Genomic DNA, 15,220 nt, shown 5'->3' on the forward strand with positions numbered 1-15,220 from the left:
CCCTGTCCTCATCACATGCTCACTTGGTTAACATTAGCTGGCTAGCAAATCAGCAATGTAGTTAGGTTCCATCTAGCCAGCAAGGTAGTTAGCCTAGCTAGCTAGCAAGCAAGCAATCTGTGCTACTTATGTGCAAACACTGGACTGGCGCCAAAGTCACCCCGGACTCATCCTTCATACAAAAATAACACTTACTGTCTGGGCCTATTATGTTAGTGGGCTTATTTAGTTAGTTGGCACAGATAGATCATTCAGGCCATGTGTGTCATTCATGATGAGATAATGTTAGCTAGCTAGCTAAATTAGAACGTGTGACTAAAACCAGTTCGGCAAGCCATTTACTGCATTAACATTTCACTCCTCAGCGCATTCCATTTGCAGTTTAAATATATAGCATTTTGTATTGAATAACAGTGTCGTTGACATTATGGTTTAAGTAAGAAACATTTTCGTAATGAACAGCTAGCATGTGCTTGTCATAACAACAGACAGTACATTGTGATAACAATGTCGGTCAATGTCGGTCTCCTGAGTGGCGCAGTGGTCTAAGGCACTGCATCGCAGTGCTAACTGTGCCACTAGAGATCCTGGTTCGAATCCAGGCTCTGTCGCAGCCGGCCGCGACTGGGAGACTCATGGGCGGCGCACAATTGGCCCAGCGTCGTCCAGGGTAGGGGAGGGAATGGCCGGCAGGGATGTAGCTCAGATGATAGAGCATGGCGTTTGCAATGCCAGGGTTGTGGGTTCGATTCCCACGGGGGGCCAGTATAAAAATAAAAATAAAAATGTATTCACTAACTGTAAGTCGCTCTGGAAAAGAGCGTCTGCTAAATTACTAAAATGTAAATGTAAAATAACAAGCCAGAGCTAGAGAAAATATATAGGAATCCCATTGGGCAATGAATGGAGAAACGTATAACTCCTCACACAGCAGACTGTCGACCAATCGCGATCACGTTGTCATGCTGCGTCACGCAGTTGCTGAGCTAATCGTCATGTAATCCCTTCTCAAAGTCAGGGTGAGTTGAGAAATCTGTTTATTTTTCTCGAAAGTACGCAATATCACGATTCCAAAGCCCTACGATTTTACAGAGAACAAGTTAAATCAAATCAAATGTTATTTGTCACATGCGCTGAATGCTTACTTACAAGCCCTTAACCAACAAAACAGTTTTAGGAAAATAGAGTTAAGAAAATAAAATAACAATAATGAAGCTATATTAAGGAGCCTTTTGGACCTAGCCTCATTAACAATAATGAGGCTATATTAAGGAGCCTTTTGGACCTAGACTTGGTGCTCCGGTACCGCTTGCCATGCGGTAGCAGAGAGAACAGTCTTTGACAATTTTTTGGGCCTATCTCCGACACTGCCTAGTATATAGGGCCTGGATGGCAGGAAGCTTGGCCCCAGTGATGTACTGGGCCATATGCACTACCATCTGTAGCGCCTTACGGTCGGATGCCGAGCAGTTGCCATACTAGGCGGTGATGCAACCGGTCAGGATGCTCTCGATGGTGCAGCTGTATAACTTTTTGAGGATCTAGGGAGGGAAAAGGCGTTGTCTTGCCCTCTTCACGACTTTCTTGGTGTGTTTGGACCATGCTAGTTTGTTGGTGAGGTGGACACCAAGGAACTTGAAGCTCTCAACCTGTTCCACTACAGCCCCGTCGATGAGAATGGGGGCGTGCTCAGTCCTCTTTTTTCCCCCTGTAGTCCACGATCATCTCATTTGTCTTGCTCACGTGTAAGGAGAGGTTTCTGTCCTGACACTACACTGCCAGGTCTGACCTCCTCCCTATAGGCTGTCTCATAGTTGTTGGTGATCAGACCTACCACCGTTGTGTTGTCAGCAAACTTACTGATGGTTTTGGAGTTATGCTTGGCCACGCAGTCGTGGGGGAACAGGAAGGGACTAAGCACACACCCCTGAGGGGCCCCCGTGTTGAGGATCAGCGTGGCTGATGTGTTGTTGCCTACGTTCACCACCTGGGGGCGGCCGTCAGGAAGTCCAGGATACAGTTGCAGAGGGAGGTGTTTAGTCCCAGGGTCCTTAGCTTAGTGATGAGATTTTGGGGCACTATGGTGTTGAAAGCTGAGCTGTAGTCAATGAACAGCATTCTCACGTAGGTGTTCCTTTTGTCCAGGTGGGAAAGGGCAGTGTGTAGTGCGATTGAGATTGCGTTATCTGTGGATCAGTTGGGGCGGTATGCGAATTGGAGTGGGTCTAGGGTTTCCGGGATGATGGTGTTGATGTGAGCCATGACCAGCCTTTCAAAGCACTTTATGGCTACCGACGTGAGTGCTACGGGGCGGTAGTCATTTAGGCAGGTTACCTTCACTTTCTTGGGCACAGGGACTATGGTGGTCTGCTTGAAACATGTAGGTATTACAGACTCGGTCAGGGAGAGGTTGAAAATGTCAGATAAGACACTTGCCAGTTGGTCCGCTTATGCTCCGAGTACACGTCCTGGTAATCCGTATGGCCCCACGGCATTGTGAACGTTGACCTGTTTAAAGGTCAATCACAGAGTCATCTGGAACAGCTGGTGCTCTCATGCATGCTTCAGTGTTGCTTGCCTCAAAGCGAGCATTAAAAAGGTATTTAGACCGTCTGGTAGGCTCGCGTCACTGGGCAGCTCGCGGCTGGGTTTCCCTTTGTAGTCCGTATTAGTTTGCAAGCCCTGCCACATCCGACGATGGTTCATCTGACGGCATAGAGGGATTTCTTATTAGCGTCCGGATTAAATTTCCCGCTCCTTAAAAGCGGAAGCTCTAGCCGTTAGCTCGGTGCGGATGTTGCCTGTAATCCATGGCTTCTGGTTGGGATATGTATGTACGGTCACTGTGGGGACGACTTCGTCAATGCACTTATTGATGAAGCCGGTGACTGAGGTGATATACTCCTCAATGCCATTGGAGGAATCCCGAACATATTCCAGTCTGTGCTAGCAAAACAGTCCTGTAGCGTAGCATCCGCATCATCTGACCACTTCCGTATTGAGCGAGTCACTAGTACTTCCTGCTTTAGTTTTTGCTTGTAAGCAGGAATCAGGAGGATATAATTATGGTCAGATTTTCCAAATGGAGGGCGAGGGAGAGCTTTATATGAGTCTCTGTGTGTGGATAAAAGGTGGTCTAGAGTTTTTTTCCCTCTGGTTGCACGTGAGATGCTGGTAGAAATGAGGTAAAACAGATTTTAGTTTGCCTGCATTAATGTCCCCGGCCACTATGAGCGCCGCTTCTGGATGAGCATCTTCTTGTTTGTTTGGTCTTATACAGCTCGTTGAGTGCGGGCTTAGTGCCAGCGTCGGTTTGTGGTGGTAAATAGATGGCTAAGAAAAATATAGATGAAAACTCTCTTGGTAGATAGTGTGGTCTACAGCTTATCATGAGGTATTCTACCTCAGGCGAGCAATACCTCGAGACTACCTTAATATTAGACATTGCGCACCAGCTGTAATTGACAAATACACACACACACCCTCCCCTCGTCTTACCGGACATAGCTGTTCTGTCCTGCTGACGCACGGAAAACCCAGCCAACTGTATATTATCCATGTTGTCGTTCAGCCACGACTCTGTGAAACATAAGATACTACAGTTTTTTTATGTCCCATTGGTAGGAGTCTCGAACGGAGCTCATCCAGTTTATTCTCCAGTGATTACATGTTGGCTAAAAGAACGGATGGTAGAGGCGGGTTACCCACTCGCCAACGAATTCTCACAAGGCACCCTGATCTCCGCTCCCTGTATTTCCTTATTTTCTTCATGCAATTGACGGGAAAAGAATCATGGGCAAATATTGTACATCCAGGTGTGCAAAGCTCTTAGAGACTTACCCAGAAAGACTCACAGCTGTAATCACTGTCAAAGGTGATTCAAACATGTATTGACTCAAGGGTGTGAATACTTATGTAAATTAGATATTTCTAAACTTCATTTTCAATACATTTGCAAACATTTCTAAAAACATGTTTTTACTTTGTCATTATGGGGTATTGTGTGTAGATGCGTGAGAGAAAAAACATATTTAATCAATTTTGAATTCAGCCAAGGGGTATGAATACTTTCTGAAAGCACTGTACATTGTCAGTCACAGGTTTCATTAAGAAATGTGTTGATGTTGCACCCACAATAACAATCCGGACATGTACCCATCCACTGCAGCATTCAATGGCAGCAGAACGAACCCCGATAACTCAGTGGCGTGCAAAGCGTAAAGGCAAGCAGGCACGAGCTCAAACTTGAATTGATGTTTGACAACTCAAGACTTGCGTTGCACGTGGCAAGGACTACAGACTATCACAGCCTACAAAAGGCAAATCCAGCTGTGTTGTGCCCACCGAAGCATTCCTCCCAGACGAGTTTAACACATTCTATGCTCGCTTCGAAGCAGACAATACCGAGCCATCCAGGAAGACACTCGCTGCTCCAGACGACCAGGTGATTTCGCTCTCCGAGGCTGACGTGAGGAAAACTCTCAAGAGTGAACACACAAAGCCCAGATGGCATCCTTAGCCGCATCCTCAGAGTGTGTGCTGACCAGATGGAGGGGAGTCATCTTGGACATCTTCAACCTGTCCCAGGCTGTAGTCCCCACCTGCTTTAAGGAGACCACCATTGTCCCAGTGCCCAAGAAAAACAAGGTGACGTGCCCAAATGACTACCGCACCGTCACGCTCACCTCGATCATCATGAAGTGCTTCGAGAGGCTGGTCATGGACCACATCAAGTCCAGCATGCCAGGTACACTGGACCTACTCCAATTTCCCTACCGCTCCAACAGATCCATGGAAGATACCATTTCCATCGCTATTCACACGGCCGTAACACATCTGGACAAGAGAAACACCTATGTGAGAATGCAGTTCATGGACTACAGTTCAGAATTCAACACTATTGTTCCCTCCAAGCTCGACACCAAGCTCAGAGCCCTGGGTGTGGACACCACCCTCTGCAACTGGATCCTGGACTTCCTGACGGGCAGGCCACAGGATGCGAGGATTGGCAACACCTTCTCCACACTGACTCTTAACACAGGGTCCCCCAGGGGTGTGTCCTCAGTCCTCTGCTGTACTCCCTGTTCACCCACGACTGAGCGGCTTTGCACGACACCAACTCCATCAAGATTACTGACGACACCACGATTGTAGGCCTGATAACCAACAAAGAGTCAGCTTATAGGGAGGAGGTAAGTGAACTGGCAGTGTGGTGTCATGACAACCTCTCCCTCAACTTCAGCAAAACAAAGGAGTTGATTGTTGAATACAGGAAGCAGAGGAGGGAACATGGCGAGGAGGGAACATGGCCCGATCCACATCAACGGAACTGCAGTAGAAAGAGTCACGAGTTTTAAGTTCCCCGGCATCCACATCAATGAGGACTTGTCATGGACCAACACCACCACCACTCTTGTCAACAGCGTCTATACTTCCTAAGGCGGCTGAAGAAATTTGGCACACCGCCCCGGGTCCTCTCCAAATACTACCACTGCACCATCGAGAGCATCCTGACTGGTTGCATAACGGCCTGGTACGGCCCTCCAGCGGGTGGTGAAGACAGCTCAGTACATCACTGGGACCGCGCTCCCACCCATCCAGGACATCTAATCAAAATGGTGCCTGAGGAAGGCACGCAGCATCATCAAAAACCCCACACACCCCAGCCACGAGCTGGTCTCTCCCTTACTGTCGGGCAGACGGTATCGGAGCATGAGGTCAGAGACAGTTTCTATCTACAAGCCATCAAACTGCTGAACACTTGAACTGACCACCTGCTCTGATTCTCCGCACCCTAGCACAAATGCACTCACTCATGCACACACCCACACAGACACATACATTCATGCTACACACACACACACATCACAACTGCTGCTACCAGACTCTTATTATACTGCTCAATTTAAACACTTGCCCCCCATCCCCAATACACATCTAAATATTGGACTATAAATTGTGCCTTCCTGTATTATACTTATGCTAAAATGTATTATTCTATTCTACTGCCATTTACTTTATGTTCGTATTCTTATCTTTTATTATTTCTTATTGTTGTTGCATTGTCGAAAAGGAACCTGCAAGTAAGCATTTCCTTGGACGATGTATACATTTTTACATTTTAGTCATTTAGCAGACGCTCTTATCCAGAGTGACTTACAGTTAGTGAGTGCATACATTTTTCATACCATGCGTATCCCGTATATATGACTAATAAAACGTGAAACTGGATTAGTGCTGTGTAGAGGGGCTTTCACAAGAAATGAGAGACAACATTGCATTGTCTCTAACGGACAAATTCACGAGCAGCCTTGAATCATTTTAACAATGCCTTCAGTAAGTTTAGTAACACAAGGTGCTTCAGTACCAGTGGTGGCTGGTGAGAGGAGCTATAGGAGGACGGGCTCATTGGAATGGCTGGAATGGAATCAATGGAACGGAGTCATATGTGGTTTCCATATGTTTGATACCGTTCCATTTATTCCATTACAATGAGCCTCCAGACTGTGTAAGGGCTATTTTACCAAGAAGGAGAGTGATGCAGTGCTGCATCAGATGACCTGGCCTCCACAATCCCCCGACCTCAACCCAATTGAGATGGTTTGGGATGAGTCGGACGGTAGAGTGAAGGAAAAGCATCCAACAAGTGCTCAGCATATGTTGGAACTCCTTCAAGACTGTTGGAAAAGCATTCCAGGTGAAGCTGGTTGAGAAAATGCCAAGAGTGTGCAAAGCTGCCATCAAGGCAAAGGGTGGCTACTTTGATAAATCTAAAATATAACATATTTTGATTTGTTTAACACTTTTTTGGTTACTATATGATTCCATGTGTGTTATTTCATAGTTTTGATGTCTTCACTATTATTCTACAATGTAAAAAATAGTAAAATTAAGAAAAACCCTTGAATGAGTAGGTGTGTCCAAACTTTTGACTGATACTGTACATTCAGTAATCTTGCTCTGATTTGTCATCCTGAGGGTCCCAGAGATAAAACGTAGCATAGTTTCGTTTGATAAAATCTATTTTTTATATTCAAATGTAGGAACTGGGTTCTACAGTTTGACGCCCTGCTGTGTCTGGCTCCACACACATTATACGTAAGTAAATTTGTCCCAATACTTTAATCCCCTACAATGGAGGGAATATGTACAGTGAGGGAAAAAAGTATTTGATCCCCTGCTGATTTTGTACATTTGCCCACTGACAAAGACATGATCAGTCTATAATTTTAATGGTAGGTTTATTTGAACAGTGAGAGACAGAATAACAACAACAAAATCCAGAAAAACGCATGTCAAAAATGTTATAAATTGATTTGCATTTTAATGAGGGAAATAAGTATTTGACCCCTCCGCAAAACATGACTTAGTACTTGGTGGCAAAACCCTTGTTGGCAATCACAGAGGTCAGACGTTTCTTGTAGTTGGCCACCAAGTTTGCACACATCTCAGGAGGGATTTTGTTCCACTCCTCTTTGCAGATCTTCTCCAAGTCATTAAGGTTTCGAGGCTGACGTTTGGCAACTCGAACCTTCAGCTCCCTCCACAGATTTTCTATGGGATTAAGGTCTGGAGACTGGCTAGGCCACTCCAGGACCTTTATGTGCTTCTTCTTGAGCCACTCCTTTGTTGCCTTGGCCGTGTGTTTTGGGTCATTGTCATGCTGGAATACCCATCCACTACCCATTTTCAATGCCCTGGCTGAGGGAAGGAGGTTCTCACCCAAGATTTGACGGTACATGGCCCCGTCCATCGTCCCTTTGATGCGGTGAAGTTGTCCTGTCCCCTTAGCAGAAAAACACCCCCAAAGCATAATGTTTCCACCTCCATGTTTGACGGTGGGGATGGTGTTCTTGGGGTCATAGGCAGCATTCCTCCTATTTAAAGAGATGGCTTAAGATAAATGTAATGAAAGCCCTATTGAATGAAACTACACAAGAAAATATGTTGGTCAGCAAGTGGGATGGTTTTCAGTGGTTGAATTAAAGCTGCAATATGTAACTTTTTTGGCAACCCGTCCAAATCCACATAGAAATGTGTGTTATAGATCTGTCACTAATTGAAAGCAAGTCTAAGAAGTGGTAGATATGTTCTATGTGCACTATTTCTATGCTTCCCATTCTTAACTTTAGTTTTTTGCATTTGTACTTTCAGTTTTGTACACCAGCTTCAAACAGCTGAAAATATATTATTTCTGGTTATGGAAAATATATTTCACAGCGATTTAGATGGTACAATGATTCTCTACACTATACTAACTTGCTTGTTTTATCACATAAACTGAAATTAGAGCATAGGAAAGTCGTGCGTAGGAAAGGTGTACAAAAGTCGGAATCGGGCCCAATGTTCTTCAGTGTCCTTCCAGAACACTACGTGGATCAGCAAACAGGAGCGTTCTACCTTACTGATCCAAATGGCCCAGTAAAATATGTTGATGTATTTTAGCTAGAGTACATCCTGACCCAACTCTTCAAATAGGTAATAATAAATCAATGTCCTGGTTGTCCACACGATTTAAGAAAATAACTTGACTGTCTGACTCCTAAAACAAAATAACATGCATATGGCAGGGTCTGAGCTCGGTGTAAGGATAGGATAGTCAGAACAGGCTACTGTCCCTTTAAGGAAATGAAGTATACTTCAGCTGTTTGTGCAATGCAAAAATGCTGAGAGAAAAGCTTTTTCAGCAAAATGAAGGAGATAAAAGGAAAATGCACAAACATGAAAAATAATCCTTTTACACTCTGACTTTAGTTGGAGTGACATTTAGAGAGCACTTCTGAGGACAAATGTTCCTACCACCATCAACATCATGGTTTACCATTGTTCTACTCATAGTGATGGGGAAAATCAAGAGAACAGAAACTTTTGGGGAAGATGAAATCCTGTGAACAGCCTGAGTTGATGCACACCCCAAAAAGGGTGTTTACCCATAATTGTTGGGAGCATATTTAGAGTGTGCGACTATTTTTTAAATGATTATTACAGAAGACAACATCCTACAAACTAATGGAGTAGTGTAAACTCTCACTCACACCCATCCACATACCGTCCCACTCTTGTGCAGCTAAACTAAGAGAAACCACCAGCGACACTCTCCTGCCTGCCACCAAAGCGCCTTAACATACTACTGTACATGTAGCCAAGGAGATTGATTTGGTGGTAAACATCATGGATGTAATGAAAAACACTATAAAACATTTTGCTAAATCTAATGATTTTCAGATTGCAAAAAACTGCTCTAGTCTGCTAATCCAGACTAGAACACCATCCCCTCCCTTCCTCCCCTGTCATGTTCCTTTCCCTCCCAATCTGTACATCGGGACCTACCCAGCAAACCGGGAACATTCCCAGAACATTAGCTAAGATTCCCATTAAGTTCTAGTTAGGGTTTTATCTAACAGACTGATAACATAATAAAATAAAATAATAATAATTACATTTTTTCTATGAAATATCTTTGGAATCTTCTAACATTCACTAAAATGTTGTGCACGACATCTGTAACAGCCACCACAGAAGATTCCCCAAAACAAGCATGACACTTGCAACGCCAGGATAGTGGGTTCGATTCCCAGGACCACCCATACGTAAAATGTATGCACGCTTTGGATAAAAGTGTCAGCTAAATGGCATATATTATTTATATATATAAGGTAATGTAATAACACAATTTACCAGTAATGTTTTTAGAACATACTGCCACAACAAAATGTGAGAGCAACGTTGTGGGAAAGTTCTTGCAACATTAGGCAAATGTTTTATACAAACCTTGTATAATCATCAGCACAACTGGACATTTGCCAGAACCTAACGAATGTTCTTGGAACTTTCACAGAACTATGGCACCTTATTCCCTATAAAATGTACAAATGTTGAAGTACAGTAGTGTACCAAATAGAGAATGGGAAGCAATTTGGGATGCAACCGTGAAGTTAGTGCTGTGTCTCTTACCGATGAAGGGGATGGAGTCGAGGGATTCGTCCAGGTTGCTGGAGGAGCAGGAAGTCTGGTGCTTTTCCTGCTTCTCGCTCAGCCGCCGCATGTGCATCTCCCGCCGCGCATCGTTGGGCAGCCAGCACACCGCACCCGCCACTGGTTCCGAGTAGTCCTCCTCGTTCACCGCCAGGATGTAGGAAGGGTGGCGTAGGGGGCTGGGATTCTTTCCCGACCCAGGAGGCTTCTCCCTGAGCACCACACCTGACTCTGAGGCTAAGGCGCCACGCCCGTTCACCTGGGGCTCTGGGCGAGGGTGCTGGTAAGAGGTTTTGAGGATCCCAGGCCTCTGCGGTCTCTGATGGGGAGCGGAGAGGGAAGAGGACCTATGGCCAACCACCGCTGCCACCTCTCTCCTTGGCACCTCCCCTGGCGGCTGCATGGTCTCTGCCCGTCCCCTACTCTGGCTCACATGGTTCACACCAGCTCTTTGGTCAGTGTGGGATTGCTCCAAGCTGATATTCTTCCCCAGGTGATAGGGTCTGTCTTGGGGCATGTTAGGGGCACTGTGCGGCTGGTGCTGGAGCTGCTCTGGTCCTTTAGTGTAGAGGGCAGGGTTAGACATTGGCGCCCCCCGGAGACTGTCCCTACCGTACCCTGCAGGGGGTCGATGATGGACAGCCTGTTTGGAGAGGCTCTGCCTGCTGGGGCGTGTACTCTGGTCCGCCCTGCTACCGTAGCCCCGTCTGTCCACCATGGACCGGCCCAGATCCAAAGGGTCCACATAGTCATAGTCAGAGGAGTGGGCCCGGACCTTGTGGGTAAACCCATCCTGGGACACGCTACGAGGGGGCCAGTTCCTGGAGTGGACCCCCCGCTCCGCCACACTCATACGGTCCTGGGACGAGCTGCGAGGGGGCATGTGGTGGAAGGGGGGTGGGGGTCCGTGGTAGGCGCGGTCGTGGGAAGTGCTCCTGCGTCGGAGGCCTTTGGGGTCGGGCCCCCAGCCCCCCTGGGGGATGTAGTGGGAGGAGTTGAAGGTGTTCTGACTGGCGGCTCGCAGGCTGTCTAGTCTCTCCTGGATGGTCCGGCTGCCGTAGGCATGGATACCCTTGTTGTCGATGTACTCCCTGTACGTCTGGTACGTCCGCCAGTCAATATTTTGGTGAGCGCCGGGGTTGGGGGAGTTAGAGTTGGGTGGGTAGTGGGGTGGTGGGGTGCCGTAATTGAGGCGGCTCGCACCAGAAGGGTAGATGTCGGTTTTCCGTGGCAGGGGGTAGTGGGACACAGACCCAGGTCGCCCTCTGATGATGTCAGGGTCAGGGGGCCCTACCAGGCCGTACTCTACTCTGTGAGCTGGTCTCATACGGCCCATATGGCCCAGCTCTGGAGGAACTACCACAGTCCTCACGCTGTCGTTGCGCATGCATGCCACAGTCTGTGATTTGGGGTACGGGTGTGCAGGAGGAGGAGGGGACGGGGGCACGGGGATCTCTATGCGGTACCCCAGGTCGGGTGGTGGTGCCCCCCCAGGCCCCCGGCATGCTCCCTGTACCCCCACCGGGGAGGGGGTCTCTGTAGCCTGGGCCATCCCCGGGGGCTTACAGTCTACTCTGGGGTAACATATGGGGGGCGGTTCGGGGATGTGACGGGCAATTCCACTGTAGGCACTGTGGCCTCGGAGGTACGCATCCTGGGAGTAGGCCTGGAGCGAGAAAGAAGAGAGAAGAGGGTGAGATACAATAATGGTGTCCGCTGATTCCAATTCACTCCCTATCCCTTCCCCTTGGCCCTAACCATTCCCCTTGGCCCTAACCATTCCCCTTGGCCCTAACCATTCCCCTTGGCCCTAACCATCCCTCTTGGTCCTACCCATCCCTCTTGGCCCTAACCCCTTCAATGTTTGCAGATTTGTAAGCTCTACTCTACACTGCTTATATCTAGACTTGACCCTTCAGCACTGAAAACATCTTAGAGTTAGGGCCAGTATGAAAAATGTATGCACTCACTAATTGTAAGTCGCTCTGGATAAGAGCGCCTGCTAAATGACTAAAATGTCAATTGGATCACTAAAAAATACAACTTTAGCCTCCTGTAGCTCAGTTGGTAGAGCATAGCGCTTGCAACGGCAGGGTTGTGGGTTCGATTCCCACGGGGGGCCAGTATGAAAAAAGTATGAAAAATATATATATATATGAAAAATGTATGCACTCACTAACTGTAAGTCGCTCTGGATAAGAGCGTCTGCTAAATGACTAAAATGTAAATGTAATGGGAAGGGCGCAAAATAGGATCAGCAAAATGTCATATTCAACATTGCAACTCTAAGGGATGGTAAAGAACTGTGGTAGTGAATGTTTAATAATGCTAGCTGTCACATGTGTGGGTAGGAAAGACAGGCAAACAGGGAGCAGCATGTTGCAGTGTGAGAGTGTGGAGGCGTGTAGCAAGTTAGGAGAGTCACTGGTGTTCATCTGCTCGCTCCGTATTTAGATAACAGTACCCAGAGAGTTAGCTAACTGTTCACTATGCAATGAGAGCATGCTGTGCTGCCACACAGTGCACACACCCACATAGAAGACAGGAAAAACATACCACTGTGGATTTAAGCAATGAACACTTCTGGGTTCAAGTAATGAACACCTTTATAGTACACACACAGGGGGAAATGTAGCAAAAAAAGCATGACACCACTGTCAAAAAAATAGGCTAAACGGTCTTGAGCAAATTATCCAATGATGGACATTTTTTTCAAGGAACTTGATTTCCACTGATTTCTGTTATTTAAGATATGTAAGAGCAAACAGAAACAGTCCTATTCTGTCCAACCTTACTGAGTAGCCAGCCAGCCAGCGGGAATAGCTAGTCAGGTGATCTGTGATTGAATAGAGTGGACAAGAAGCAACAGATGTGTTGGAAGAAAGAAGAAAAGAGCGAGACTGGCATGCAAGACCAAACAGTGAACAGGAAGGTAACCTATCTGTTAGGTTTACCCACCTTGTGGCTGACAGCACTGGCACTGTTAAAGCGAGATCTAAGACTCACAGAGATAGAGGGGGGCAGAGGAAGCCCAGCACCTACAGCCGTCCTCGCCATGCTAAACCTAACCTCCGTTCTCATACTCCCAGGCAGCTTAACAACGCAAACGTTAGCTCAACACTCCTTCAGCGACACGCCAGCAGACGATGATCACACACGCATAGATTCCATAGTGGTAGATTCCGTACAGCTGGCTGAGCAGCCTCGTCCATTTGTCAAACGCCATTCCATATGTGTTTCCTGTTTGCCTTGCAACTAGCAAGCACAAAAAATGACACGTTAAAATTGGGTGGACTTTAAACCCAACCACCTGGTGTCGTATTACGATTCTTACGTAAAGCTATGCAAGCTTCCAGTGTATCTACAATCAGTTCTACAAGAGCTCGCCCCTCCCTTCAACAATAGCTAGAGCACTAGTGGAAAGTTCAGGGGCCAAGGCCTTTATCACTGGCTGCCTCCCAAATGGCACTCTATTCCCTATGTAGTGCACTACTTTTGACCAAAGCCATAGAACCCTATTCCCTATAGAATGCTCTACTTTTGACCAAAACTACTACACTATATAGGGAATAGGGTGCCATTAAGGACATAGGCTGGAATAGATGGCTTGGAGCATCAGAAAGGGGCGAGGCTCCAAGGTGCCAGCTCTGTCTGCTGCCTGATCTAACAGGTACTGCGGGCACGGTGAATCACTGCCTCCTGCCCGTAGCTAAGGGCTACATAGCAACAATTAGCCTACTAACATGGCAATCGAATGAATGACACCGCTAGCTAACAAAGCAGCCACGTAAGAACAGTACATTACCTCAAACAAAAATTACAACATGCATGACAACGGAAAAATGAGACGGGGGAACACAACATCAACATGCCAACCTCAAGTGATTGTTATCCTCCCTGCTGTTGCTTGCTTACCAGATCAGTGGGCTCCTGTGAAAAAGGCTGCCGTTACAGCAGGAGAGAAAATGAGAGCAGTGAGAGGCGGCGGCGAGGGGAGAGAGGAGGAGAGAAGAAGAACAGGGAAAAGGCTAGCAGCAGAGCAAATCACACACATTATTAAAAAGAAAAGGGAACAGATCGACGTTGGAGAAAGAAGTGTTCGTCTCGAACACCGATGCCAGGGCTTGAGTCGAAGCGCTAAAAATCCATCATAGCTGCAGCAGCGGCATCGAGAGAAAGCGACATTGGCAGTGGCAGGACTGTCATATTAGCGATGCCACCTGCGTGAGCCAGTCTGTCCTGGGCGAGGTGTAGGTGACAGGAGAAGAGGTAGCCTGCTGCCTTCCACAGCACTGTGAGTACTCCATCTCTCTGTTGCTCCCTCCATCTGACTGCAGAAGCCAGGTTACACCACTCAATGAATGAGCTGCTGCCTCCACTCTCTATCCCTGCCTCGCTCTCTCTCCCTTTGGTATTGCTCACATGACGGAAGCAGCTGCTGTATTATACATTCAGCTCAGATGGTACTGCTGCCCCTTCCCTTCTGCTCCCTCCCTCTCTTCCTCTCAACAGCATCAACCTGTTCACAACACAGAGGCAGTCAGCTGACTACAGCTGGTTTGATGATATATTGCTTCAGAACCTCCCTCCATCCCTCCCGCTTTCCTTCCCCGGCTACCTCACTCAGAGTCGCTCTCTCATGCTAAGCCAATGATGTTGCTGCTATTGATATGTAACGCTGTAACCTGTTGCAGCCTGTGTGTGTACGAGGGTCTCTCTGTATGTCAGTCACTCCAGCTAATCCTAATCCTCCAGCACCGGCTAACAGCCCCCGTCTGGACGGCTACATCAGTAGCTCGTTACGCTACCTCCGCGCCGGCCAGCCCTTTCATACGCTCCACTAGCCTAGCACTGTGGACCGGTGGCCGCTAGCTAGCACAACAGATGTGCAACACAGCTCAGGAAAGGGGAGGAGGGAGGGAGAAGAGAAGCGGAGGATAGGAAGAGAGAAGGGGGAGCGGGAGAGGGCAGAGCCGATGGGAAGGGAGAGAAGGAAGCAGAGGGAATAGGGATGTTTACAAGCTCTGCTTTTCTAGGATGACGCATACCAGCTTGAGGGCATCAGGCAATGAAGCGTTTTAATTCAGGCTTCCTGTGAAATATCTTAACAGGCCAGTTTACCCATTGTATGATCCAGTACTACTCTTTCTGTTACTTGTACACATTGTGTTCATTATGCACATATACGTAGCTGCTCAGAGAACTGAGTTTACCTTCCTACTGAACCTGCAGCAGAATGCATACC

The 15,220-nt window shown here is 47.2% G+C and overlaps 1 protein-coding gene across 2 annotated transcripts in view; it reads right to left on the reverse strand.

Moving 5' to 3' along the window:
- LOC311147248 (rho GTPase-activating protein 21-like) overlaps window positions 1-15,220 on the reverse strand; it is an 87,503-nt gene that overhangs the window by 30,425 nt on the left and 41,858 nt on the right. The window contains exons 1-2 of one of the 2 annotated variants that reach the window (XM_084183919.1): window positions 12,934-13,179; window positions 9,955-11,641 (exon numbers count right to left, since the gene is read on the reverse strand). In XM_084183919.1, the coding sequence (XP_084040045.1) occupies window positions 9,955-11,641; window positions 12,934-13,056 (1,810 nt within the window). In that variant the 5' untranslated portion in view covers window positions 13,057-13,179. Of the gene's footprint in view, window positions 1-9,954; window positions 11,642-12,933; window positions 13,180-15,220 lie in introns of those variants that run through there. The other variant, XM_084183918.1, reaches the window with a different exon arrangement.

The sequence above is a fragment of the Coregonus lavaretus genome (genome assembly GCF_964263955.1).
Source record: "Coregonus lavaretus genome assembly, chromosome: 19".
Classification (NCBI taxonomy): Eukaryota; Metazoa; Chordata; class Actinopteri; order Salmoniformes; family Salmonidae; genus Coregonus; species Coregonus lavaretus.